The 26,090-nt window shown below is 37.1% G+C and overlaps 1 protein-coding gene across 1 annotated transcript; it reads left to right on the top strand.

Moving 5' to 3' along the window:
* The first annotated feature begins 5,530 nt into the window (after window positions 1-5,530).
* On the top strand, window positions 5,531-23,623 carry uba2 (ubiquitin-like modifier activating enzyme 2). Its single transcript, XM_023270433.3, has 17 exons — window positions 5,531-5,752; window positions 10,787-10,870; window positions 10,991-11,061; window positions 11,149-11,213; window positions 11,302-11,402; window positions 12,689-12,810; window positions 14,669-14,736; window positions 14,844-14,965; window positions 15,784-15,883; window positions 17,246-17,397; window positions 17,689-17,782; window positions 17,897-18,009; window positions 18,752-18,907; window positions 19,216-19,312; window positions 20,667-20,772; window positions 20,864-21,006; window positions 22,428-23,623. The coding sequence occupies exons 1-17, from the start codon at window positions 5,612-5,614 to the stop codon at window positions 22,628-22,630; spliced, it is 1,938 nt and encodes a 645-aa protein (XP_023126201.2). The 5' UTR covers window positions 5,531-5,611; the 3' UTR covers window positions 22,631-23,623.
* Window positions 23,624-26,090: the final 2,467 nt, after the last annotated feature.

Genomic DNA, 26,090 nt, shown 5'->3' with positions numbered 1-26,090 from the left:
CCACAGCTGCTGCTGCTGCTGCCTTCACGGACCCCGGAAAACACAGCACCAGCAGGGGAACATGGGCCTTAACCCTTTGATGCATAACCTGGGTCAAAAGTGACCCAAATCCAATGGAAAATGGGTATCTCCTCATGTGGTCTACACATCAAAGGGTTAACAGGAAACTAACACGTGACTGTAAAACAAAACAATGTAAAAACTAATTACTAGAAAAACAGTGGAAGTCTGGCAGCAAATGTGCCAGAAAAACGATTTAAAACACAAAAGTAAAAAAAAAAGAAAGAAAAAGAAATTTTCTATTATTCATTTATGGGAAAAAAGAAGGCACCATCTATGAATTAACTGTTTACATCCAGTGGAAATAAATCACACTTTCTGTTTATTAATAATGTAAATCTGCCATATAAAAACTGCAAATGTGTGTTAAATAAAAATATGAAATAACAGAAAACACAGTGATAAAAAATAACATTAAAAAGAATCTGTTCAAAAATAAAAACAAATAAAAAACAAAACAAACAAACAATAGAAGCAAAAATAGGACATTTTCTGTATTTTAATGGAGACTCTATAGTATTTTTTCTGTTTTTAAAGGTGCATCTATAATAAAAACATCAAAAAGGATATTGTCTTGTGTGTCTACAGGAAAAATACAAAACACTGTTATTCAATAATATATCTACAATAAAAAAGATTGCAAATGTTAAGTATGTAAAGCAAAACCATGAAATAGCAGAAAATGCATTGAAGTTAAAACTATTAACAGTTAAACAAACTTCAACAACATTAAACAAAACAGGACATTTTCTGTATTTTTACAGAGTTTCTATCATAAAAATGGATTTTTTTTCCTTTTATTTAATGCTAAATCCATAATACAACAGAAGAAAGCAAATAAAACAAGGTCATTACATGGACTTTGCCACATAATTTAAAACAATATATATATTTAGATCAATGGTGTGTCATCAGCAAAATAAACTATTTTAATGGTGCAAATATAGTTAAAAAAAATACTGACAACTGACATTTTAAAAAAATATATAAATTAATGGCATAGCTTCAATAAAATTCTTAAATTAAAAATAGAAATTTTAAGTTAATTAGCAGCGTGTCCACAGTCTCTATTGTAATATATATATATATATATATATATATATATATATATATATATATATATATGAACTTTTTTTTAAAAATGACCTTAAGTAAAAAAAATTAAAAAAACATTTTTAAACGATAAATTTCTGTATTTTAATAGTAAAAAACATACATTTGTCTATTATAAAAAATATATATAAAGGATTTGTATTTTTTAAAGAGTGTACCTGTAGTAAAATGAATGAATAAAAACCAGAAATTTTCTGTTTGCAGTATTTATTGTTTAAAAAAGTAATAATTTTTAAGAAAAAAGAAATTCAATTATTTTGTTATTTTTTCAACCTGTAGTAAAAAACAACAAAAAGAATATAACTTTATTTTTTAGAAAAAGATCATTTTCTGTATTTTAATGGTAGCAAAACATACTTATGTGTATTATAAAAATATAAAGAATTTCTTTTTTTTTTAAAGTGTACCTGTAGTACAACACAAACACAAAAACAATGCAACTTTGTTTTTATTTTTTGTTTTTAAATTTTTAGAAACAATCATCTTCTATATTTTAATGGTGACAAAACATGCATATTACATACGACATTTCATTAGAGCAGAATGAATTTTAGTTTACTATAATTTTAACATGTCATTAATGGACACTGTAAGTTTAGTTTATCTCTTGATGAAGAGATCTAAATCTTAATATGACTTTTTCTTGTTAGATTAAAGAATAAAGATTAAATACAAGTAGAAGAAGTAAAATACATATAGAGAAAAAAAGTAGAACACTGACTGTATCTAAATATCAAAACCACAGATGTTTAAGCTTCATTACGGACACAAAAAGCCACTTTGCTGAGTCGTTTTTAATCTCAAATTCAGACGACGCCTGAAGCAAATCACAGCGTTGCTACATCTTGCTGTTGCCATGGATACCGAGTACCAACAACTGCCAGGAAGCTTCAGCATCACAGCAGGTGAGCTGCTGCTCCAAGCATCCGTTAATTAGAGCTCCTCAGAGACGTCTGTTTGCATCGGGAGGATTCTAAATCCGTTAAACTTTAATTCGGTCGTGAAGCTGAAGCTTTAACTGAAAGCGACAACAACCAACATCCAGGCCTCCGTGAAGTCTTCCCACCGACATGTGCCCCGGCCGGTTGCACAATCCTCAGTCCGGTCTGAAAGCGAAGACGTCCATGTGAGGTTACCACAGAGCGTGAACTTAGTGTACATGTTTGGCTGCTGTAAGTGGGCCACAAGGTCGATGCCTCATATATGTCACGTGGAGTTTCCCCCAGAATAAACCTGAAAACACGTCCAAAGTATAGAAACCGAGGCACCTCCTCAATCTGTCACTGGGTGACTGGAGCTTATAAAGAAAAGCACAAATTTACAACCACATGTCAGGAAATGTGTCAATAAAAAGCAAAATGTGTTGTTTTTAGCTCCACTGAAGCATTTTAGTTTATTTAAATAGTGAATGTGAGAGACTAGAAGCAAAATGAGCAACTAAGGGTAAGATTAATGTGATGTTATGGAGGAAAAACACATTCACTACCAGTCAAACGTTTGGATACACCTTCTCATTTAATGGTTTTTCTTTATTTTCATGTCTATTTACATTGTAGATTCTCACTGAAGGCATCAAAACTATGAATGAACACATATGGAATTATGTAGTAAACAAAAAAGTGTAAAATAAGTCAAAACATGCTTTAGATTTTAGATTCTTCTGAATAGCCACCCTTTGCTTTTATTACTGCTTCGCACACGCTTGGCATTTTCTCCATGAGCTTCATGAAGTAGTCATCTGAAATGGTTTTCACTTCACAGCTGTGCCTTGTCAACATTCATTTTTGGAATTTCTTGTCTTCTTAATGGGGTTGGGACCATCAGTTGTGTTGTGCAGAAGTCAACTTGGTACACAGTCATCAGCCCTATTTGACAACTGTTAGAATCCATATTATGGCAAGAACCAATCAGCTAAGTAAAGAGAAACGGCAGTCCATCATTACTTTAAGAACTGAAGGTCAGTCAGTCTAGAAAGTTGCAAAATCTTTGAATGTATCCCCAACTGCGGTCGCAAAAACCATCACGCGCAATGATGAAACTGGCTCACAAGGACCTCCTCAGGAAGGAAGACCAAGAGTCTCCTCTGCTGAGGAGAAGTTCATCCGAGTCACCAGCCTCAGAAATCGCAAGTTAACAGCAGCTCAGATTAGAACCCAGATAAATGCCACACAGAGTTCTAGTAGCAGACACATCTCTACATCAACTGTTCAGAGGAGACTGAACCAATCAGGCCTTTATGGTCAAATAGCTGCTAAGAAATCACTACTAAGGAAAAGCAACAAGCAGAAGAGATTAGTTTGGGCTAAGAAACACCAGAAATGGACACTAGACCAGTGGAAATCTGGGCTTTGGTCTGATGAGTCCAAATTTGAGATCTTTGGTTCCACTCGCCGTGTCTTTGTGTGATGTAGAAAAGGTGAATGGATGATCTCTAGATGCATGGTTTCCCACCGTGAAGCATGGAGGAGGAGGTGTGATGGTGTGGGGGTGCTTTGCTGGTGACTGTTGGGGATTTATTCAAAACTGAAGACACACTGAACCAGCATGGATACCAAAGCATCCTGTAGCAACATGCCATCACATCTGGTTTGGTTTAGCTGGGCCATCATTTATTTTTCAACAGGACAATGACCCCAAACACACCTCCAGGCTGTGTAAGGACTGTTTGACCAAGAAGGAGATGATGAAGTGCTGTGTCACATGACCTGGCCTCCACAGTCACATGACCTAAACCTAATCCAGATGGTTTAGGATGAGATGGATTGCAGTGTGAAGACAAAAAACAAATGCTCAGCATCTCTGGGAACTCCTTCAGGATTGTTGGAAAACCACTTCAGGTTCTACCTCATGAAGCTCATCCAGAGAATGCCAAGAGTGTGCAAAGCAGTAATCAAAGCAAAGTATTTTGAAGAATCTAAAATATAAAACTGTTTTGACTTATTTCACATTTTTTTGTTTACTACACCGTCCATATGTGTTCATTCATAGTTTTGATGCATTCAGTGATAATCTACAATGTAAATTATCATGAAAATAAAGAAAAAACATTAAATGAGAAGGTGTGTTCAAACTTCTGACTGATAGTGTATATTAAAATAAAACGAGACAGTGAAAGCCGGCAACATGGAAAATGTGTATATTTTTCAGTGCAATAGAAAAAAACTCATAAAAATTCAATGAAAAGATATTAAACTCAATTTAGAAGCATTGGTGTTATTTTTTGAACATACCTTTATGAATTTAAACAGTTTCAAAAAAGAAACTATTTTAATTTAAAGAATAGCCCAGGATCTATTTATCTCATTCCTGCATGCTTTAAATACCACCAAAATAATCTGACATGATAAATATTGATTGTTGTGTTCCAATAGTTGGTTATTTATACAATAATTGGCCTTCTGAGCAATTGAGAAATATTTTTCCATCACTGTGGGCTTTTTTTCCCACTGCAATATAAAGTCATGCAACTCAATGGAAACAGAACAATCATGACTAGAAGGAGAGAAAACTCAAAAATGGTCTTTTTTGTAGTATATCACAGTTATAATGCCATAAATCACATTTAAAAAGTTGAATTTTGTTGATTTTTTTTTTTATACCAAATTTAAATAACTAAGAATCAACTTGTACAATATTTTTCCAAGTACTCATAGGTGTTACCAATACTGGAAAAATAAACTGTGGCTCTACATAATACAGATATTTACTAATTTTATTCTTTATTAATTCCATGCTTTTCTCCTTTCTGCTCTGTTTAAACACAGCCTGCACTTCAGCCGAAAAGCCCCTTGAATTTTTTTGAATTGTGACTTTTAGCACAATTGAGTTGGTCATGGCTTATCAGTTGCGCTGAGGAGTGCAGAATTTTTTGGTTTTACAGAAACTGGCTAGAACAAATGGTTTATTTTTGGCAAATGAGAATAAATTACACATTTAACATAAAGTGATTTTGAGGTTTAGATTTGCTTAATTTCCCTGAAGTAGCAGAAAGTGTCATATGAGGAGTTCAATGATTATTGGAGAATTGAAAATCTGTCAATTCTGATTGATTCTGGCTGATAAATTGTGTAATTTTGATATTTTTTGAAAGACAGCATGCCCAAATTTGAGGTTCAGCGGAATAAAAAGAATGGATAAAGTTTAATAAATTATTAAATACTTTGTTCTTATTTTTATTCAGTATATTAGTTTACTCCAAAATAACTTGAAAATGTGCAATTATTTAATGATAATCTGAGTATTTCCTTAGAAACGCCTCAGCCCAGCAGTGGAGGGCATTAAAACAACAAACAGGACAAACAAGCGCCTCAAAATGAACCGTAGAAGAAGTCCAGTGACCCGGAAGTGGGCGGGACCTGGGAGGTTGCGTAAAGAAGAAGAACAAGCTAGCCGCTAGCCTCCCGGAGCTGCAGCCCCGCTTCTCTCTCAGCCGATCAACATGGTCCAATTGGTGGGTTCCCTCCGACGAGAGCTGGCTGAGTCGCTCTCCACCTGCAAGGTGCTGGTGGTGGGAGCGGGAGGAATCGGCTGCGAGCTGCTCAAGAACCTCGTCCTCACCGGCTTCAAGAACATCGAAGTGGTGCGTCCTGTTCATGTTTGTTTGTGTGGCTGTTAGCTCGCCGGCTAACGGCGCTAGCTCCGTCTTTGTGCTGCACAGACTGAGAATGGAGGTGTGCAGGCTCCGGCTAATTAACGAGACGTGGCATTTAAAGATGTAAAACAATGTCCGTGGTAGTTTTGTACCTACTCCTGTATTGTTAAGGGAAAATACCCCGACATGGAGCTGAAAAAATAGGACCGGCTCCGCAGCAATGTAGCTTTAACATTTGGCGCCATTAACTGCTAAGTTAGCTAGCTCTGGGATTTAACGGCCAGCTAACCGGCAGACTGGATGAACACCAGCAGAGACACACTCGGACAACTCTTTGTTCGGCTGTGTCGGGTTATGTTGTGCTGCTAAATGTTATCACAGAGTGTAGTAGAGCTGGAAGGTGTGTGTGTGTAGTGAGTAGTTATGAATGTGTGTTTTCAATCAGCTGTTGAGAGTTGGTTTCTGTCAGTGGATCCCAGAGATCAGCCTCCAGGGGTCTTTAGAAGATGCTTCTCAGCTGTTTACTGCTAGCTATTTTTAAATTAAAAAGTGCTCGAAATTGTTTATAAAGTGACTAAATACGATTCATCATCAGAGCTGCAGCAACTAATTAATTAGTTGTCAGCTGTTGAACTAATCACCAACTATTTCCATGCTCGTTTAAACAGTCTGGGTAAAAAAAAGGGGGGGGGGTATAAATTTTATTGCATTTTAAACAATAATAGAACAAAAAATTAGAATAGGTATTTATTGTCACTGTTACAATAACATTGAAAATCAGGTTAGCACTCTCCATATTAGCAGCATTAATTAATAAATAAGCTCTATAAAGCAATAGTAAACACAAAATGAAAATATATAGAACCAAAATATATGCAAAAGAGCAAATATGGACCAGAATGTAAGCATATATACAATGTGGAATCAGTTGTGTGGTTAGAGACCTGCTCTGCGCATGATTATTACACATAATATGAATACTCTACAATGCAATAATACAGTAATAATGAACCTATATTTCCCATATTCAGTGGGACAATAATCATCCAGCTGACAGACAAAACAACAAAACACAAGGACAGGTTATTTGTCAAACAATAATAGACATTAACATGAGAAATGCAGTACCATCCTTCATCTTTACAGAGTAGGTTTAACATTCCCAGATATATATTTACTCTTCAAAAGTTTGGAGTCGCTTCGAAATTTCCTTATTTTTGAAAGAAAAGCATTTTTTTCAATGAAGATAACATTAAAGTTAATCAGGAATACAGTCTAGACATTGTTAATGTGGTAGAGAAGGACTGAATGTCTTTAGAAGCACCAGATTTTAGACGGAAAGATGGATATATAAAAATTAGGGCTAATTTTTATTGTTTACTATTTCTTCTGTCTTAATGTCAAGCTTCTTTTCACAGAAACTCCCCATACTAGAAATTTCACATTCTAACATTATTCTTTATATCTGTAAACTCATCTGCACCTCCTTATGTCATTTGCACACTTTTTTCGACACTATATTTTTTATATATATACTACAGTTCAAAGGTTTGGGGTCACTTAGAAATGTCCTTATTTTTTAAAGAAAAGCAGAAGATAACATTAAATGAATCAGAAATCCAGTCTACACATTATTAATGTTGTAAATGACTATTCTAGCTGGAAACAGCTGATTTTTAATGGAATATCTCCATAGAGGTACAGAGGAACATTTCCAGCAACCATCACTCCTGTGTTCTAATGCTACATTGTGTTAGCTAATGCTGTTGAAAGGATAATTGATGATTAGAAAACCCTTGTGCAGTTATGTTGAATAAAAGTGTGACTTTTCATGGAAAATATGAAATTGTCTGGGTGACCCCAAACTTTTCAACGGTAATGTATTTACTGAAACCATCTCAGTGTTCTTTTACTGAGTCATTTGTCCCGTGAAGTCTCCCCATCATCTTCTTGTATGCAGCCATTTCTGTCATTTGAATCTTCCACATATTCAGTGTAGGAGTGTGAGACTCCATCCAACAGCTCAAAATCATCCTGGCACACTTCATCACACCGGTTGTAAAAATTCAAAATAGGTACTGTTCTGTCCCCTGGGACACAGTCTTGGAGATCTGGGTAGTTTGGGTAGTTTTTGAGAGAAAAGGGTAAAAAGTATAATTCTAGCTTCCTAAATGTGAATATTTTCTGATTTCTTTACTATTTTATGAAAGTAAATTAAGTATCTTTGGCTTGTGGACAAAACAAGACAGTTGAAAACGTCGTGTGACAAACACACAACTCATCAGTTAACTGAGAGAATACTTGACATGTTAATTGACGCTTAAATAATCATTCACTTTTTCTGTCCAAGAGATGAGCTGGTAAATTGTCTGCTACATTGATATTCACTAATAATGACTGAAATGTATGAAATAAAAAAGTCAACTTACCAACATTTAAGACTGCTACACTACACCTAGTAATGATTAAGCAACAAAAATGTTACTAAAACAGCCATAATGTAGAGTTTAATGTGTTAAACTGAAAAAAGGGAATTAAAAACTGATATCAGTATGAGGCTGGGGCTGCAAGGGATAATTATTTTCTTAATTAATCGATTTGTTACTTGTATATAAAATGTTCATCACAAGAGCTGCTACTAGTAATTGATTATTTTTCAACTAGTAACTAATCAGCAACTATTTTGATACTCAGTTTATCAGTTTGGGTAATATTATTTCATGAAAAAAAGTCCAAATTCTAAGATATTTGCTTCTTTATTTTGAATAGCTAGCAACTGCTTTACTCCTCTGTGACACTGATTGAAAATTTTAACCATTTTCTGACATATTATAGACCAAACAACTCACTGATTACTCAAGAAAATAATTAAATAGCTCTTTGTTACAGCCCTTTTTCAGGGAGGGGCCTGAAGGCGTCCTTTAAATGTGCTTGTAAATTGTCTACTAGAAAGACAATAAATACAAATAAGCACTGAAAGCAAACTGGCCAACATTCAGGAGGAACATATCTGCTGTCAGACTACTCACAATCAAGCAAAAAAATGGAATTAATTGAAGTCCTAATATAAATCAGAGTGTGAAGCATTGAACTGCCAAGGAAGCAAGACAAAAATATTAGTGTAGTATATGACAGGGCTGCAAGATACCATTTATTTTCATGAATCATTATCTTTCAGTTTTTCAATGTTTATTAACATATATTGTCTATAAAATGTCTGAAATCACAGATTCTTAGTGCTCAGAGTGATGTCTTTAAATGACTATGTCTGTCAGATTTATAGTCCAAACTGCAAAAGATATTCGCGTAACTGTGGTAGAATAAGTCAAAATGTTTTTAGAGGCTGGTACCTGTAGTGTTTCAGCATTAATAAGCATTTAAAAGGTGCGTGGCAGTTCTTCTATAATTAGATTAGTGTGTACATTGGGAATATTTTAGTTGAAGCAGTCATTTTTTTGTTCACTACGGTTAAGAGAAGGGATGTAATTTAGTGTGGAAGCCTCAACAGTAGAACTCTGATGAATATGTTGAGGTGATTAGTTCTTCTCGTCAGTGCTGCTGCTGACAGTTTCCACTTTAACTCCTGTGACCTTCAGACTGCAGATGTTTTTAGTTCTGTAGTCACAACTGAAGCCACGAGATTTCCTGAAAGCAGAGTTTAGGAGGGAAGACTCTGGTTCATCTCACCTGCTTTGAACTGCTTTATTTAAGTTTGAAGGATTTTCTAGGACGACATAGAGAAGTAGAATTGCAGCGAGTTTTTATTTAGAGACAGAGGCTTTATTGTCATTGTGCAAAATACAGTGAAACTTGTGTGGTAAGTCACAGCAACCAGCAGCAGTGCAATATGAATATGCTTAAAATGAATTAAATATAATTAGGTCATATATGTATGTGCACATAGCACAGTGCCGTTAGCTGGTAATGGTGCATGTAGACAGATATAAAACAGTGCAAACAGTGGAGTGCGATGCAAACAGGTGACACTGAATATGTTCTGTATGTGAACCTTCAGTACGGTGCAACACATTTTTATTTACAATCAATCTGGGAGTTATCTTTGCAATTCCTGGGTAAATTGTTTGGTCAATAAAACAATAATTCTCATCATCCTGGAGCCCTCAAATGTTCCCGCAAAAAGGGCAACATTTCTCACATTTCACAGCCTTGATCCAGTGCTTCTTCAACACTTATCTCAACAATTATTCAGTTACTTAACGTAGGAGTTGTTTCTAAAGACTAATTTCCCAGTTGGAAATTAAAGTTTTAAACATACACCAATCAGACATAACATCATGACCACCTGCCTAGTATTGTGTTGGTCCCCCTTGTGTGGACCAGAGGACCTCTCAGGGTGTGCTATGGGGTCTGGACCAGGACGATGGCAGTGGATCCTTTGGGTGAATCAAACTTTTTCCACTACGTCCTGTTGATGCTTAATCAGAATGGGGTCTAGGAAGTTTACAATAATAATAATAATAACAATAATAATAACTTTATTTGTTTTGCACCTTTCAGAAGAACATTCACAAAGTGCTTTGACAGGTAGAAGATTGGAAATGTACAGAATAGATAGCTAATTAGAAGCATTTTCCAGTGAGGGTATGTTGGTGACATTTAGGATTTCCATTTGCATGAAGGAGTGTGCTTGTTCTGGGACAATGTTTTTTTTGGTGTCTAAGTCTCATCAACACGGACGCCAAAATCCAAGGTTTTCCATCAGAACACCACATAGTACCAGTATGATCAGTGTTATTCACTTCACCCGTCAGTGGTCTTAATGTTGTGGCTGATCGGTGTATATTCACTTCCTGGTTACCCTGAGATACTGAGATAATTGTTTGCACCTCACAAATGTATTAAATCTGACATCGACAAGTTTTAAAATATATGTAGAATCCTCGCTCTTATTTGTTATTCGAACAAGCAGACAATTCTGTCCATGTATTTTGTTGTACTGTCATTAATATCATGTTACATGTTTTATACGACTGACATTTACAACCTTATTGATTTCTGCAGATCGACTTGGACACGATCGATGTCAGCAACCTCAACCGTCAGTTCCTCTTTCAGAAGAAACATGTTGGCAAGTCTAAAGCGCAGGTATGTAAACAAATCACTCTATCACTGTTGGCTGTAGAGCTGTCCTGTTTGAACTCATGTTAAATTCTCTGCTGTTTCCTGCATTTCTGCCTCAGTTAGTTTAATTCTGTTGTTTTGCAGGTGGCCAAGGAGAGCGCCTTGCAGTTCTGTCCCAGTGCCAACATCACTGCCTACCACGACAGCATCATGAAGTCAGTTTCTTCCTGTTATACTGAGACATCTGTAAATTTGGCCAAGTTGTTTAGAACTAATCACGCTGTTTTTTTTCTCCCCGACAGCCCTGATTACAACGTGGAGTTCTTCAGGAAGTTCATGCTGGTGATGAACGCTCTGGATAACAGAGGTACCCTCACCTCCCCTCATTATCTGTCACTTCTAACTGCCGTCACGTTCAAATAACTTGATTAAAAGAACTTCTGTTGTCTCTCCAGCTGCCCGTAACCATGTCAACAGGATGTGTTTGGCAGCTGATATCCCTCTGATAGAGAGCGGCACTGCTGGATACCTGGGACAAGTCACAGTCATCAAGAAGGTAACACACTCACAGTTTCTCTGTGCTTAAATCATTTCCTTAATACTCTGTCTGCAGATACAGTGCCTTTTCAACATTGAATCATGGTCAGTTTAATTTAGCTTTTTAGATAAGAGTTTAAAAACATACTGTTTAGTGTCAAAAAATAGATTTCTACAAAATAATGTCAATTAATTAAAATATAAAGTGATTACATATATATTCGCCCCCTTTAAGGTGGTTTACCTAATTCAACACAGGTGAAGCCAGTTGGTGCTAGAAGTCACACAATTAGTGAATTAAAGATCATCTGAGTGTAGTGAATGTGTCTCAGTGATTGTATTACAAAGACTCCTGTATCTGGAAGGTCCAGTCACTGGTGGATCAGTACTCCTGGATATAAGTACACCATGAAGACTATAAAACACTTCAAGCAACTCTGTGAAAAGGTTTTTAAAAAGCATAAGTCAGAGGAAGATACAAGGAAATTTTCAAGTGACTGAATATTCCTAGGAGTCCAGTTGAATTCATCATTAAGAAATGGAAGGAATATGGCACATATCTAAATTTGCCTGGAGCAGGGAGTAATCGAAAACTGATCAACCATGCGAGAAAGAGACGAGTGAGGGAGGCCACCAAGACTCCTATGACTTCCTCTGAAGGAGTTACAACTTCAGTGGCTCAGATTAGAGGGACTGTGTTATCAATTGTGGGCTGTTCTTTATAGAAGTGTTGCGAAGAGAAAGCCACTGTTGGAAAAAAATCATATTAAATCTCATCTAAACTTCATCAGAAGGCATGTGGGAGACTCTAAAGTCAACTAAAACCCCAAAATTGAGCTTTTTGGCCATCAGACTAGACACGATGTTTGGTAGACACCAAACACTGCAGATCATCACAAACACACCAGTCTCACTATGCAGCATGGTGGTGGCAGCATCATGACGTGAAGCATGGTGGTGGCAGTATCATGGTGTGAAGCATGGTGGTGGCAGCATCATGATGTGAAGCATGGTGGTGGCAGCATCATGATGTGAAGCATGGTGGTGGCAGCATCATGATGTGAAGCATGGTGGTGGCAGCATCATGATGTGAAGCATGGTGGTGGCAGCATCATGATGTGAAGCATGGTAGCTAACCCAACCCAAGACTACTGTGATTGTTTTTAAGAAGTACAAACAAACAGCGTATTTTCCTTACAGTTGAATGATAAATGGAGCAGCCAGAACCTTCTCCAGTTCTGACAGTGTTGGAGAATGGTCTATCTAAGACTTTATCTCATCTTTTTTCCCCTTCTCTGTCTACAGGGAATGACCGAGTGCTACGAGTGCCAACCTAAGCCCACCCAGAAGACCTTCCCAGGATGCACCATAAGGAACACACCGTCTGAGCCCATCCACTGCATCGTCTGGGCCAAGTATCTCTTCAAGTAAGGCTCATTCTCAACTCAATAACTAAAGCCTCTTTTAAACCTGCCCTCCTTTCCATTAATCCAAAAACAACTCAATGTGCCAGTTTATTAAATACCTACAGCAGTAGGATCCATAATATAGTCTCCAGAGAGAGACATTTTAGATCAGGGTTTCTGCAGGGCATTAAAAAGCATTAATAGTCACAAGATTTTGCAAAAAAAATCAGGCCTTAAATGGCATTAAAAATCATTAAATTTGATTCTCAGTGGCATTAAAAATTCTTTCTGCAGTTTTTAAGAAAAATATTTAATAATATATAATAATAATAATAATAATAATAATAATAATAATAATAATAATAATAATAATAATAACAATAACAATAACAATAATAATAATAATAATAATATATAATTATAGACTGTGATTTGACAGATATGTATATCAGTGTAAACATGCAGAACCATTGTAATAATTGTTCCGTCCGGTCGGGTGCAGTTGCCGTTAAACTGGATGTCTGGAAAGTGGCCGGCAGACTGGACCAGGTGGAGGAGAGCTGGGAAATGGGGAAATGCAAATTCCAGAAAAAATGGCTAGAAAAGGTGGATTTCAGAGAATGACTGCAGCCTGTTGGTGGTCAAGACGGAGAAGGATTGTGCAGTGCTTATAAAAAAATAATAATTAAGCTTGGTACAGTGCGTGTCAACGCCATGAAATCTCACATGCAGTCCGACGGCCACAAATTGGCTGTGAGAGGCAGACAGCGGTTAAGTGTGGCTAGTTACTTTCCTGTAACCAACAGTGTAACGTCTTCAGCATCTACTTCAACCACCACAAACAGCACAACTGCAGCTGTAGTGACCACCGGAGCCGCCGCTACCGGTGGAAAATCCAGCAGTCTTTGGGCATCTTTTGGGTCGAATGCAACGCTGCAGGTGGAGGTGCTCTGGTGTCTGAACACTGCTGTGAAGCACCACTCATACGCATCTAATGAAAGCCTTTCTGAAGTGTTCCAGGCAGTGTTTCCAGCTTCAGAAATAGTAAAATGTAGGGACAGTTTTCATATAAAGATCATCTTTTACAAAAAAACAAACCCGTGTAATTTTTCTGTGTAAGTTTTACAGTATAGCTTTAAAATGGCATTTAAAAGCATTAAATTTGACTGGCTGATTTCTGCAGAAACCCTGTAGATAAACATTACACATAGAAAGGACTTTCAGTCTTTGGGAAATGATAAATACACTAAGCTGTTAGTTAATAAGCTGCTATCAGTTTAGATTTAGTCTTTAGTCACTTCATAAGTCACCTGATGCACCGTAAGACGAATTTCACACCTGTATTGTGTCCCTTTTAGTCCCTGTTGTGTCTGAAAGTAGCTGTGAGGAACATTAAATGTGACCTTTGTCTGAATGGAAAGAAGGCTGTGATGAAAAGATGTTTGAATAGGATTAAGTTCAACCGTCATTCAAGCAGCGAATAATGTAAACAGAGCCATGATGGACAGTAACTCCCCTTTGATATGTGGTCTGTATCTAGATACATACAGTACAGTACAGAGGTATTATACAAGGGTATTGTACATATACAGTATAGTACAGGGGTATTGTGTATATATACATTCAGAGTTGAGTACATTTACACCCTACGTTAATGTGCATTTCACCTCATTTAATTAAGTTATCTTTACAAAGATTGCAGATTCATGCTAGCTGCAAACTGGATATAAACTCATTTTGATTGGTCGTACAGTCAGTAGTAATGTAGATTCTATATGATTCTGTTGCAGGGGTACTAAAATGTCAGAAAACATCTCTGATATTTCAGAAGCAGCAGTTTTCTGATGTCTAATCTGTGTTTTTTCTGTTGCTATTCTAGTCAGCTGTTTGGAGAAGAGGATGCAGATCAAGAGGTGTCGCCTGATACAGCAGATCCAGAGGCTGCATGTGAGCAACACTTCCTTCCATCGTATCTAGTCGGTTATCTGTAGCAGCGCGTTAAGTTAAAGGAAAATCACCCCACACTGTGTTAAAGCTGTTTGGTCTGCAAACAGGGAATCCTGAAGACACGGCAGCTCGAGCCACAGCCTCAGAAAAGGATGGAGACATCAAGCGAGTCTCCACCAAGGAATGGGCTCGATCCACCGGATACGACTCAGTCAAGCTCTTCAACAAGGTAGCAGTCACAGAAAAACACTGTTCTGATGCAGACTGATAAATGAGTGGGATGCACAGACCTTCTGTTTATTTAATAAATGTGCACACAGTGACTTAGTTGGTTCCAGCTTGTGGTTATAAACTGTTTCTACGTGTAGGAACAGCGTTTTGTTTTTTTTAAAAGACCTTGTTAATGTGGGCTTTATTTACTACATTTTCCACTGCTGCAATGTGGGATACTGAATACTGTGATTCTGCAAATACTCTTCTTACTTAGTTTACACTGAAGTTAATGTTCAGTTTCTGTTTTTAAAAAAATCTGTATTATAGTTCTACTTCAAACAGATGATACTGGTTTTGACGTTGGTATAATATTAGAAAGTTTGGACTTAATAAAAAGCATGAAGCACCTTCTATTTTCATGTTATTTCGTGTAGTTCTTTATATATCAGGCCTGGGGCTGACTGTAAACTCTGTAAAAACTAATTTAGTGTGTTCACACAGTAAAAAATGACAGTTTGACATCCAAATACAAAGACTACATTTGTTGTTGACTATCGTGCTACGTGCCAGTCAGCTAGCTCAGTGATTCTCTCACTTTTTCTTCATATCCCACTTCAAAAAAACAAAACAAAAGTCACATTTAACACTAATTTTATTTGTGCTTTACCTCAGAGGTGCCCAGTAGAACATGTGTACTAGTTTAGAATGGGATTTAGTAAGTGAAAATATTATAAACTTCTGGTTTTACTCTCTGTTTGTAATCATTGCTGTGTTAGCTTATTACCACTGCTGATGTACATTAACAGGAGGGTTGTGATTGGCTCTTTTACGCAGCTTTTCAAAGATGACATCATGTACCTGCTGACCATGGACAAGCTGTGGAAGAAGAGGAAAGCACCAATACCTCTGGACTGGCAGCAGCTAGAGAATAGCAGTATGTCTTTTAAAGTATATGTAGTACTAGCGCACTGACTGTGTACTCTCTGCAGACTGTAAACATTACATTTACTGGCATATTAGTGTTCACAACATGTATTTTGTCTAGTGTCTGTCAGAATATGTGTCCAGATATCCTTTCCTAAGATGTTTCCTCAGAGTTTCTGTAAATTACAAACCTGCATTGTGGACTCTGGTGCATATTGCACCAGTAATTCTCCTGTAAAAACAATATGTTAGATTTATCTATGTGTGATAGTTTAATTTCATAACAGTTAAACATGTTAAACTCCTCACTTGTCAGCACACTGAGCATGAAAACGTCAACAATGTCCTCACAAACATAATAGAACCAAGTGGATAATTACATTTCTAAGCACAGAAGCAATGTGCTGAAATTTAACAAGAGAGCAACTTGTCTTCTATAACCTTAATATTCGTTTATTTTTTTCTCCTCACTAAATATCCTCTGATGAACTGGAGACCACTAGTCAGGTGTTCGTGCAACTTATTATAACACGTCTGATTTTCAGTGGAGGCAAAATGCTTCGAAACAATTTGGATATAAAAAAATCTTCTTTAAAAATCTTCAGTTAAAAGAAATGACTTTAGATGATGCATGCAAGAAATATTAGGTTTTAGTGCAGCTGCTTGCAGATATTTTGTGCTTTTCATTGCATTCTAACATTGGAGGGATGTATTTAGGTTTATAGTTCACTAGAATTTGAGAAATAATTGGCAATTGAGCTAACGAGGATTGCAATAATGAGGCAATTTTTTTTTTAAAAATTGCGCAAATATAACAATAGTTTGATCCAAAATGTGAGAATTTGCAGCTTTCCTTTGTCTTAAATTATAGCAAAGCACATGTTTTTCTAGATCAGACAAAAGTAGACATTTTTTTCACATCATGTTGTACTTTACAAAATGATTATGGACATTTTTTCACTTTTTTCTGATGTCCTGTAGATTAAATCAGTCATTAGTTGAGAAAATAATCTGCAGCTTAAGCAATAATGACAATTAATGTTAGTTGCAGACCTGACGCTAACTGGTCTTAATCAAAGTCTCTGTGTGACTGAATTATTAACATTTAGTACAGATAAGTGTGTCTAAGTGTTTTGGAAAAATTAAGCCAACTTGGACTCCCTTGTCCACAAACTTTGCCAAGCTTTACCTTTCATAGTTTTTCCTTGCAGCAAGTACTGCACTGTATATTGTCACATTAGATGACTTTAATTTGCTAAATGTTTTGTTGCTTTAAAGGTTCATTAACTATCAAAGATTGCCACATTATTGTTTACGTGTGTGTTTCTCTTGACTGTGTTTGTGTTTATTTCCGTTTGTTGTTGTGTCCCAGTGCGTCCTCAGGAGGAAAGTCCAGCCTCAGGTCTGAAGGATCAGCAGGTTCTGGGTGTTTGGGGTTATTGCCAGCTGTTCCAGCACAGCGTGGAGACTCTGCGCTTACAGCTGCAGGAGAAAGGAGAAGGTTCTGAGCTGGTCTGGGACAAGGTGAGACCCACAAATGGTTTAATATTGAAGGAGTGTGGAAGAGAGGAAGCTTTCTGCCTCTCATGTGCTGGTTAAACACAGATAGTAACCTGCTTCGGTGATCGATTAGAATCACACAGACGACTTCAGTTGTTTGTTTTTCATGTGTATTAAAGATTTCATCTGTCGGAAATGATACAAATACCGAGCAGCCTCGGTGGAGTACTGCGCTGTCTGAGTGCTTTTCTTGTTTTCTTTGTCAGTCAGTGAAATAAAAACTGACTAACTTCATCTTCCTCTTCTTTCCGTCAGGACGATCCTCCAGCGATGGACTTCGTTACGGCAGCAGCAAACCTCCGTATGCACATCTTCAGCATGAACATGAAGAGTCGCTTTGATGTGAAGTGTAAGTTATTTACATGATTCAGAATAGTTTATATCATCACATAGTGGTGCATATTTACACTCTGATGTCTCCAGTCAAGAGGATGAGTTATTAATGAGTTGTTGTTTGTTCCAGCGATGGCCGGTAACATCATTCCAGCCATCGCTACAACCAACGCCGTCATCGCTGGACTCATCGTGCTGGAGGGGCTGAAGATTCTGTCTGGGGAGCTGGAATCCTGTCGCACGGTCAGTTCTAGTGTCCGTAACAGATTAAAATCATTGAAGATTAAGGAGTTTACTGGGTTTTTTCCCTCCAGAATGCTTTTATTTTTGTAGTTTGATTGCAAGTTCAGAGCTAATTTGGTTTTCAGTCTATGTGCTGATTAAGGAGCGCTTTTTACTTTAATATTTGACACCTGTATATTATAATATACCAGCAAGAAGTATAGTGTGTGGAGAGTTTTCCCTGGCTCAGTATGAGCCCTATTTAATATATGAGCCATAGATGAAAATTATTTAACAGAAAGTAACTTTTCCTGTTATTTCTGGCTATTTGTTTTTTTTTTTAAAAAGTTACAAAAGTGCCTTGAGTCTACTGGAGTGCTTAAGTAAATGAAATCCCAATTAGCAAAACTGGTTAGAAACGTAAAAAATTTACAAAAATTCTTATCATTTTGACACTTGTAATATTCATAAAAACTCTTTGAGTTTTCTCAATGCAGCAAAACTCTGTTATGACAACAAATTTAAATTACCATCTGACCATGTCACAGTGTGTTTGCAGTAGTGGTGGGATGCGATTTAAAAAAAAAAAAAAAGTTTGAAGAAAATGAAAGGATAAAGATTTAGCCATGAATCCCAGTAAACCGGTTAATATAAGAAGAAGCCAGTTGCAGTCGAAGCTCAATGTTAGCTAAGTGGAGTTTACACTAAAGAAAATGAGCAGAATCTTTGTGTCATGTTCCTTTTTTGTTTTTCTTGCCTCCAGATCTTCCTGAACAAGTGTCCCAACCTCCGGAAGAAGCTGCTGGTCCCCTGCATCCTGGACCCGCCCAGCGCTAACTGCTACGTCTGCGCTAGCAAACCTGAAGTCACAGTGAAGCTCAACGTCCAGAAAACCACAGTCCTCTCTCTGCAGGACAGGGTAACGTCACAACGGCTGCTTATTACAACATTTTTACATCTTTTAAGAGTTACTAAGAGTAAACACAGCTTCCAAATCAGTGCTGCTGCAGTGGACGTTTGGTTAATCAACAACTGTCATTTCCACAAAGATGTTTTTACCGGATGTTGGTTATTTTTTTCTGTTTTCATGTCCTTGTAGCACTAAATAGGTGTATAATGGAACTGTGCAATTCTGTGTTATCGCTGTGGACCAAAATTATGCTGCAGTGGTGTTCGCTTTTTACTGTTGTCTTACTCACATGTTTATTTTTGTCTTTTTCTGCTCAGATTCTGAAGGAGAGGTTTGGGATGGTTGCTCCAGATGTGCAAATAGAAGACGGAAAAGGAACCATCCTCATCTCCTCAGAGGAAGGAGAGACAGAAGGTAAGGGTTTAAGGGCATAAATTCAATTAACTTTTACAGTCTTGTTAGGATTTTTATCTATTTTACAAGGTATTTTTTTACAAGAACAAGAAAAGCACTCAGAGTGCAACACTCTGCCAAGGCTGTACAGTCTTTGTATCATTTCTGATGGAAGGAATCTTTAATAAAAAAAACGACCTTGCGCTGAGCACAGGCGTGTGCTATGCATGTGCACATTATGTACAGATACAGAGTCACGTGACCTAAATATGTAGCGGGCAAATTGATGGATTGATGGGACTCAGAAACACCCCCACAATTTCATCAGTTGTTCTTTGTATCATTTCCAACGGATAAGTCCGTAACGGGCGATTTGTAGTAGGATCACAATCATGTGATCGTCAGCAGGCAGCTGATGTAGGGTTCATTTGTTGTCATGGTTACAGTGACGCTGTGTCGCTATCTCGCAATGATACAGAAATCTATAACAAATCCATGGATCCAGACTATAAGCCTCATCACTGCAAAATCTAATCAGTTGGTCCTTGTGTCATTTCTGACCTTCCCTGAAAATTTCATCCAAATTAGTCTGTTTTTGAGTGATGTTGCAAACAGATGGACGGACAGACAGACAGAAGCCGATCGTCACATAACTTCACTGCATTCCTTGGCAGAATAATAAGTGATAAGGTTTTTTCTCTTATTGGCACAGACCTGGAACTTCTTGATCCCAACTCTTATTGTTTTGCTGTGAGATGTTTCCAGTTTGAGTTAAAGCTGTTTGAAGTCAGATGAAAGACAGCAGAAGGTAGAAGATGATGAAAGTCAGAACTGTAACTGCGTCTCTGAGGAGAGAAAGACAGATGGTTGGAAGAAGCAGGAAGTAAAACAAAGCTCAGAGCTGAATTAAGGGAAACTTTCGGATGGAATTAATTGTAAAATAAAAAACAATAGAGATTGATTATTTGGATTATTGGTGGTTTGGTTTGAATGAAAAGTGAAGTGTAGCAAGTCTCTACTTGGACAGTAGAGGGCGCTCTAGTAACATTTGCAACAAGCAGGAGATTGAAAAGAGCAATTTGTGAATGTCTGTGCTTTTAGAAAGGATGTACATGATAAAACATAAATATTTGCTGTACTATTTTCACTTACTGCTAAATTGGAGGCTATTTTGAGAATGAAATACTGACAAAATTAGATATATTTTAGAGTTTGACGCACAGTTCAATAAATGTAATAAATCAAAATATTATTAAACTTTGCAAAACGATGCTGTTTACTGTCCTTAATAATTGGTGTTTTAGAGATCAAGAAAGGTGTGTCAATGGATGGATTGTCATTATATTTATAATATTCCTGTCTTGTCTCTTCCCAGCGAATAACAACAAGTTTCTTGGTGACTTTGGGATCCGTAACGGCAGCCGTCTCCAAGCCGACGACTTCCTCCAAGACTACACACTCCTCATCAACGTCCTGCACACGTATGTACCTCAGCGAGCATGAATACGTGAGTTAAATCCACTGAAATAAACAGCAGGATGTGCTCATATTTAATATCTTTTTCATCGTCAGCGAGGAACTGGAGCGGGATGTGGAGTTCGAGGTCGTAGGCGAGGCCCCAGACAAAGCTCCGCCCCCTCAGAATAACCAGGAAGAGGTGAACAGCATCACCAACGGCAACAAGGACTCCGCCCAGCCGTCCACGTCCTCCAAAGGTGAGCATCACTGTAGTTTCTGTGTTATATAGGAGCATGAAATAAATACGAGGTGTTGCTTGTTTGTACATATTTGGACAAGTAAACATTTGAGGTTCACAAACAAAAACATGAAGAATTGTTAGGTTCTATTGTGGAAAAAGTACCTACACCTTTGGCCTCAGGAGCTATTGTTGCTAGTGTTAAACACAGCCTGCAGACTTTTTTTGTGGCATAACTGGTTGCAGCTGAGTTATTAACAGCTTCATGGTTGCACCAAGGCGTGCAGAATTAAATGTTTTTCAATTTTGTTTTGACATAATCTGGTTAGAGTAAAATAGAATAAAAAAGACTCAGAATGAAGTGATGTTAATTAAATGTTATGCTTTTCAGCTTCGGTTTGGTTAAAGATCTCGACAGAATGACGTTAAACAGAAGAGTAGTTCAAGGACGGCTGGAAAGTTAAGAATCCAACCATTCTTTTGGTTTTTACAGCAGCAGGCCCCAACTACCGGGCTATGCAGAAAAAATAAAACTTTTTATTTTTTATTTTATTTCCAGCAGAGTCTGCAGGGTGTTTTATTTTGAAAAATGACTAGATTGTCTTCCCATCACTTCCATCTGTGCTTGTTTCCCATACTTGACTCTGTCAGTTGTCATGCCTGGCCGTTAAATGAAGCCGTTAATCTAACTTCTGCCAAAATTAATAAAGAACAAACGTCTCCGAACTTACACAACTTTATGAATCTATGGAGGGAAATTAAGTTGGATGTTCAATAAAGGCATAGAATATTGGGGTATAAAGTGAAGAAAAACAGTAAAATACGATAAAAACACACGGCCGTTGAAAAGTTTGGGGTCATCCAGACAATTTCATGTTCTCCATGAAAACTCACACTTTTATTCATGTGCTAACATAACTGCACAAAGGTTTTCTAATCATCAGTTATCCTTTCAACACCATTAGTTAACACAATGTAACATTAGAACACAGGAGTGATGGTTGCTGGAAATGTTCCTCTGTACCCCTATGGAGATATTCCATTAAAAATCAGCTGTTTCCAGCTACAATAGTCATTTACCACATTAACAATGTCTAGACTGTATTTCTGATTAATTTAATGTTATCTTCATTGAAAAAAATGACAATAACATTACAGCGGGGGTCCAGCCTTAATGATTTCTAGGAGATATGATTATCAGGATTGATGCTCAGGCGATTATAAATGAAATTTATTTATGTGCATGATGATTGGTCCGTACAAATTTGGCTTGAAACCAGTCTGTGGTGCTAATAAAGATTGAAGAGTGCTGATTTATAATGTCTGACTAAATTGTGTAACTTTGAAGAGTCCAGCTGCAGCTAGTTGGGTTTTTTTTGTTGTTTTTTTTCTGTTGTATTTTGTGAAAACAAACGAACATCTTCTTCTGTCCGTCTTCAGCTCCTGCGGAGGACGACGACATCATGATCGTCGACTCTGATGAGGAGGAGGCGGCGGCGTCCAGCTCTGTGGCGGCGACCAGCGGCACCAAGAGGAAACATCCGGACGCAGAAACCGGCGAAACCTCCAGCAAACGCCCTCGAACGGACCAGTCAGCAGCTGCCCCCACTGACGACGATGATGACATCATCGCTCTGGACTGACTTCCCCCCCTCCGAAGGACTGAGAACTCTTTGAACACTTGTCATTTTGACTCCAGACCAACAGTAGGCTCCAATAAAACACCTTCATGAAGAACAATTTACTGCCCCGGTTCGTGTTTCGTCACTTCCTTCCCCCTCCAGACGTGTTTGTGCTTTCATACTCCCTCCACTCTGACATGATGCTGTAAATAGATTCTACGTTTTAAAAAAGAAAAAAAAGGTTTTGAAAAATACACACAACTTCTCTTGTTATTTTTATTCATTTCTGGTCCTTATGAAATGCTTCTCTTGATGGTTTAAAAAAAAAAGTAAAGGAAAAAAGTGCTTTTTTTGTATTTTTTATAAACGTACTGTATTTCTCATGCTACTCAAGTCAGGGTGTTTTTGTGCTTTGTTATCAAAATGAATTGAGATTTAAAAACCAAAAAACTTTGATTGGGTTGTGATAATCGGGACTGAATCTGGACGGTAAAGCACAGAGGCGCTGCTGCGGAGCTCGATTGTGCCAAGGGGCGATAGTTTGCTACCTCTTTTCTAGAACTAACAAGTTTCGGCCGCAGATCCGTCGTCCAGCTCTTCGGAAATCAGATTAAAAGTTACTCAAATGGTCACGGGGAGGAGCTGATGTGGCTCCTTTGAAGCGACTGCACTGTACCTGTTCGAGGCTCAGGCTAAGCTCCAGCAGCTTAGACCCCTGCTAGCGTTAGTTCAGTGTTACACTTGCTTTATATTCGTAGGACTCGGTTCAGTTTGTCCAGAGGTGGTGTGGTGGTTGGACCGGTTCGTTCTGTTTCATACTGTGGAGGTTGGACCGGTTCAGGCAGTGGAGTCGTGCACTTCAGTAACATAAAGTGTAGCAGCTGCTGTCTGCTCCAGTCCGACCCTCCATCAGTGTCCATAATTTCATATTTCATTGTGATCTGACTTGTTGAAAGGCCATGAGATGCCTTTGGACCAATTTGATGAAGACAATAAAGTCAATAATTGCCGAGGCTTCATGTGTGGTGTAGTTTGTTGTTGGTTTGGGCTGTGAGTTGGCAAGAATCAGGTGGTTGAGTACAAGGATTTAGATTTAATATACTGATATTTACACCTGTCAAGAGGTAGGATAAGTTAGGCAGCAGAGAAAGGGTCAGTTCTTGAAGTTAATGTGTTGGAGGCAGAAAAAAGTTGAGTTTAAGTGTCTGGTCGACATAAAAAAGGACCAAACACAGGTCCATAGATATATAGATAGGTAGATCGACAGACGGATGGATGGATGGATAGATAGATGGACAGACAGACAGATAGATGATAGGTAGATGGATTGATATATAGATGGGTAGGTAGGTGGACAGACAGACAGACTCTTAATTCATCTTTGGGAAATTCTGTCGAAGAACCAAGTTAAGGTGCAAGAAATGAACAAGGTGGTGCTGGTACAATAATAAAGAGTATTAAAAAGTCCTAATACAGTATAGCAATACATAATATAATTAATAATAATAAACATACAGAAGGGTGCTTTGAGTCAGATTAGGTGCAACATAAATAATTGGAATATTATGAAAAGGTTCTTTTTTGGGGGGAAATTAGTTCCTAAAGGTAAACTTTCAAACATTCTGTATTTATTCTATTTAAAGTGAAATATTTCAAGCCTTATTTTGGTACAATTTTTAAGATTATGGTTTATAAATAATGAAAATCAGAGATCTGGTGTCTCAAATTATTAGAATATTTCATTTACAGTTTGCGTAAATTACTATTCAAACATAAATACAGCATATCTCTCAGGTCTTGTTCAGCACATGCAGACAGTCATGGTGAAGACTCAGCATACCTGCACATATTTTTCATAGCATATATTCTACTTGATTTTTGATTTTCATGAACTAGAAGCCATACTCGTCAAAACTGAAACAAAAAAAGGCTTGAAGATTTTGCTTTATGTTTCAAGAATATAGAATGTATGAAAGTTTAACTTGCTGAAATCAAATTATGCAAAAAATAAAATGTTCATATTCAATTAAAATAACTGCCTCAGTAAAAACAGACATGCTATCACTTAAAACATAACAAATACAAGTATTGTAATGACTCCTGTGACTGATATATTATTAAATGTGACCTTTTCAGACTGTTATTCCTGCTGCATCAAGGCGTAAACAGCATTAAGATGTTCTAACTGGTTGAAGTGACGCTGAGTTTAACTCCTTTATACTCATTAACTCTGTGTTCTATATGTACAGCTGTACATGATGTAAATAGTGAACACACTTGTTACTGATTTCTTATTTGTTCCTTGACCTCATTCTTTATCATATACAGCTCAGTGTGTACTTGACTGATGACTCTTGCAGCGATGCAGTGTGTTAGTCCAAAAAAATCTTATTTTGTTGTTTCAAATAGAATGGATAGAATTTAATAAGCTTTCACATGCTGAATTCTTTCTTCCCTGACTGCTGACAATATTATCTGATTTATGGTGCGATAGAAAGAGACATCCAAAACCTACCTCTAACTTTTCAACAAAGCAAGACAAAAAATCTGTAGCTGGCTCCATGTAATTTTCAGATTTCTGTTCTAAAAATGTCTGCAAATTTGGGAATTTTTAGATATGTAGTGGTTCATTTCCATATATAAACATACAATTTCAAAACAACTCAAAATACTATAAACATTGCCTCATTGTAAGTTTCAGGTTTCATAACAATATCTATGTCCTTTTCACCAGTCTATGGTCTTCTTTTTAACCGTTTCATGCTTCAACTAAAACCACTTTTTTTTTTTTTACCACCAAAGATATCATAAATCTCTGCAACAAAATGAAATTAAATTTTTGTAGCTGGCTTTATGCTCTGGAAATTTCAGTAATTTCAGCCATTTTTGTATATCTAATGCCTAATTTCTATATATAAACATGAAATCCCAGAAAACTTAAACACACACGAAAAAATATAGTGTTATTGCAAGCAATCAACTGTTGAATTTTCATAGTGATACCTTTATCCTATTCACCTGTAGCATCTCCCTAAGTCTATGGTTGCTCCTTCAACCCAACACTTTGTTCACAATGGTTACTCCAAAGACATCCAAAAATCCCCTCTGTAAATACCCCAGGCTCTAATAAGTAAACAAAATGAAAAAAAAAATATTGTAGCTGGCTTTATTTAGATTTATGTTCTCAAAATTCAGCTACTTTTAAATATTTAATGACTCATTTCCATATCTAAACATAAACTTTCAGATAAACTTTAAATACGAAAAATCTCTGCCTCTTTGTAAATAATAAACTGCAGAAGTTTGATGGTGATATTTAATAGTTAAAATATATTTTTTTCTTGTTTATTTCTGTCTCCCCCATATATTGATGAAATATGCTTCCTGGTGTCGTCATCACTAACGCCCCTCAGAGGAGGCCTCTGATTGGTCCGCGCAGCAGACCCCTCCCCCCCTCCACCTCATCTTCTTCTTTCAAACT

The sequence above is a fragment of the Amphiprion ocellaris genome, chromosome 3 (genome assembly GCF_022539595.1).
Source record: "Amphiprion ocellaris isolate individual 3 ecotype Okinawa chromosome 3, ASM2253959v1, whole genome shotgun sequence".
Classification (NCBI taxonomy): domain Eukaryota; kingdom Metazoa; phylum Chordata; class Actinopteri; family Pomacentridae; genus Amphiprion; species Amphiprion ocellaris.
The sequence above is the reverse complement of the archived record's forward strand: the minus strand, read 5'-3'. Positions and strand labels throughout refer to the sequence as shown.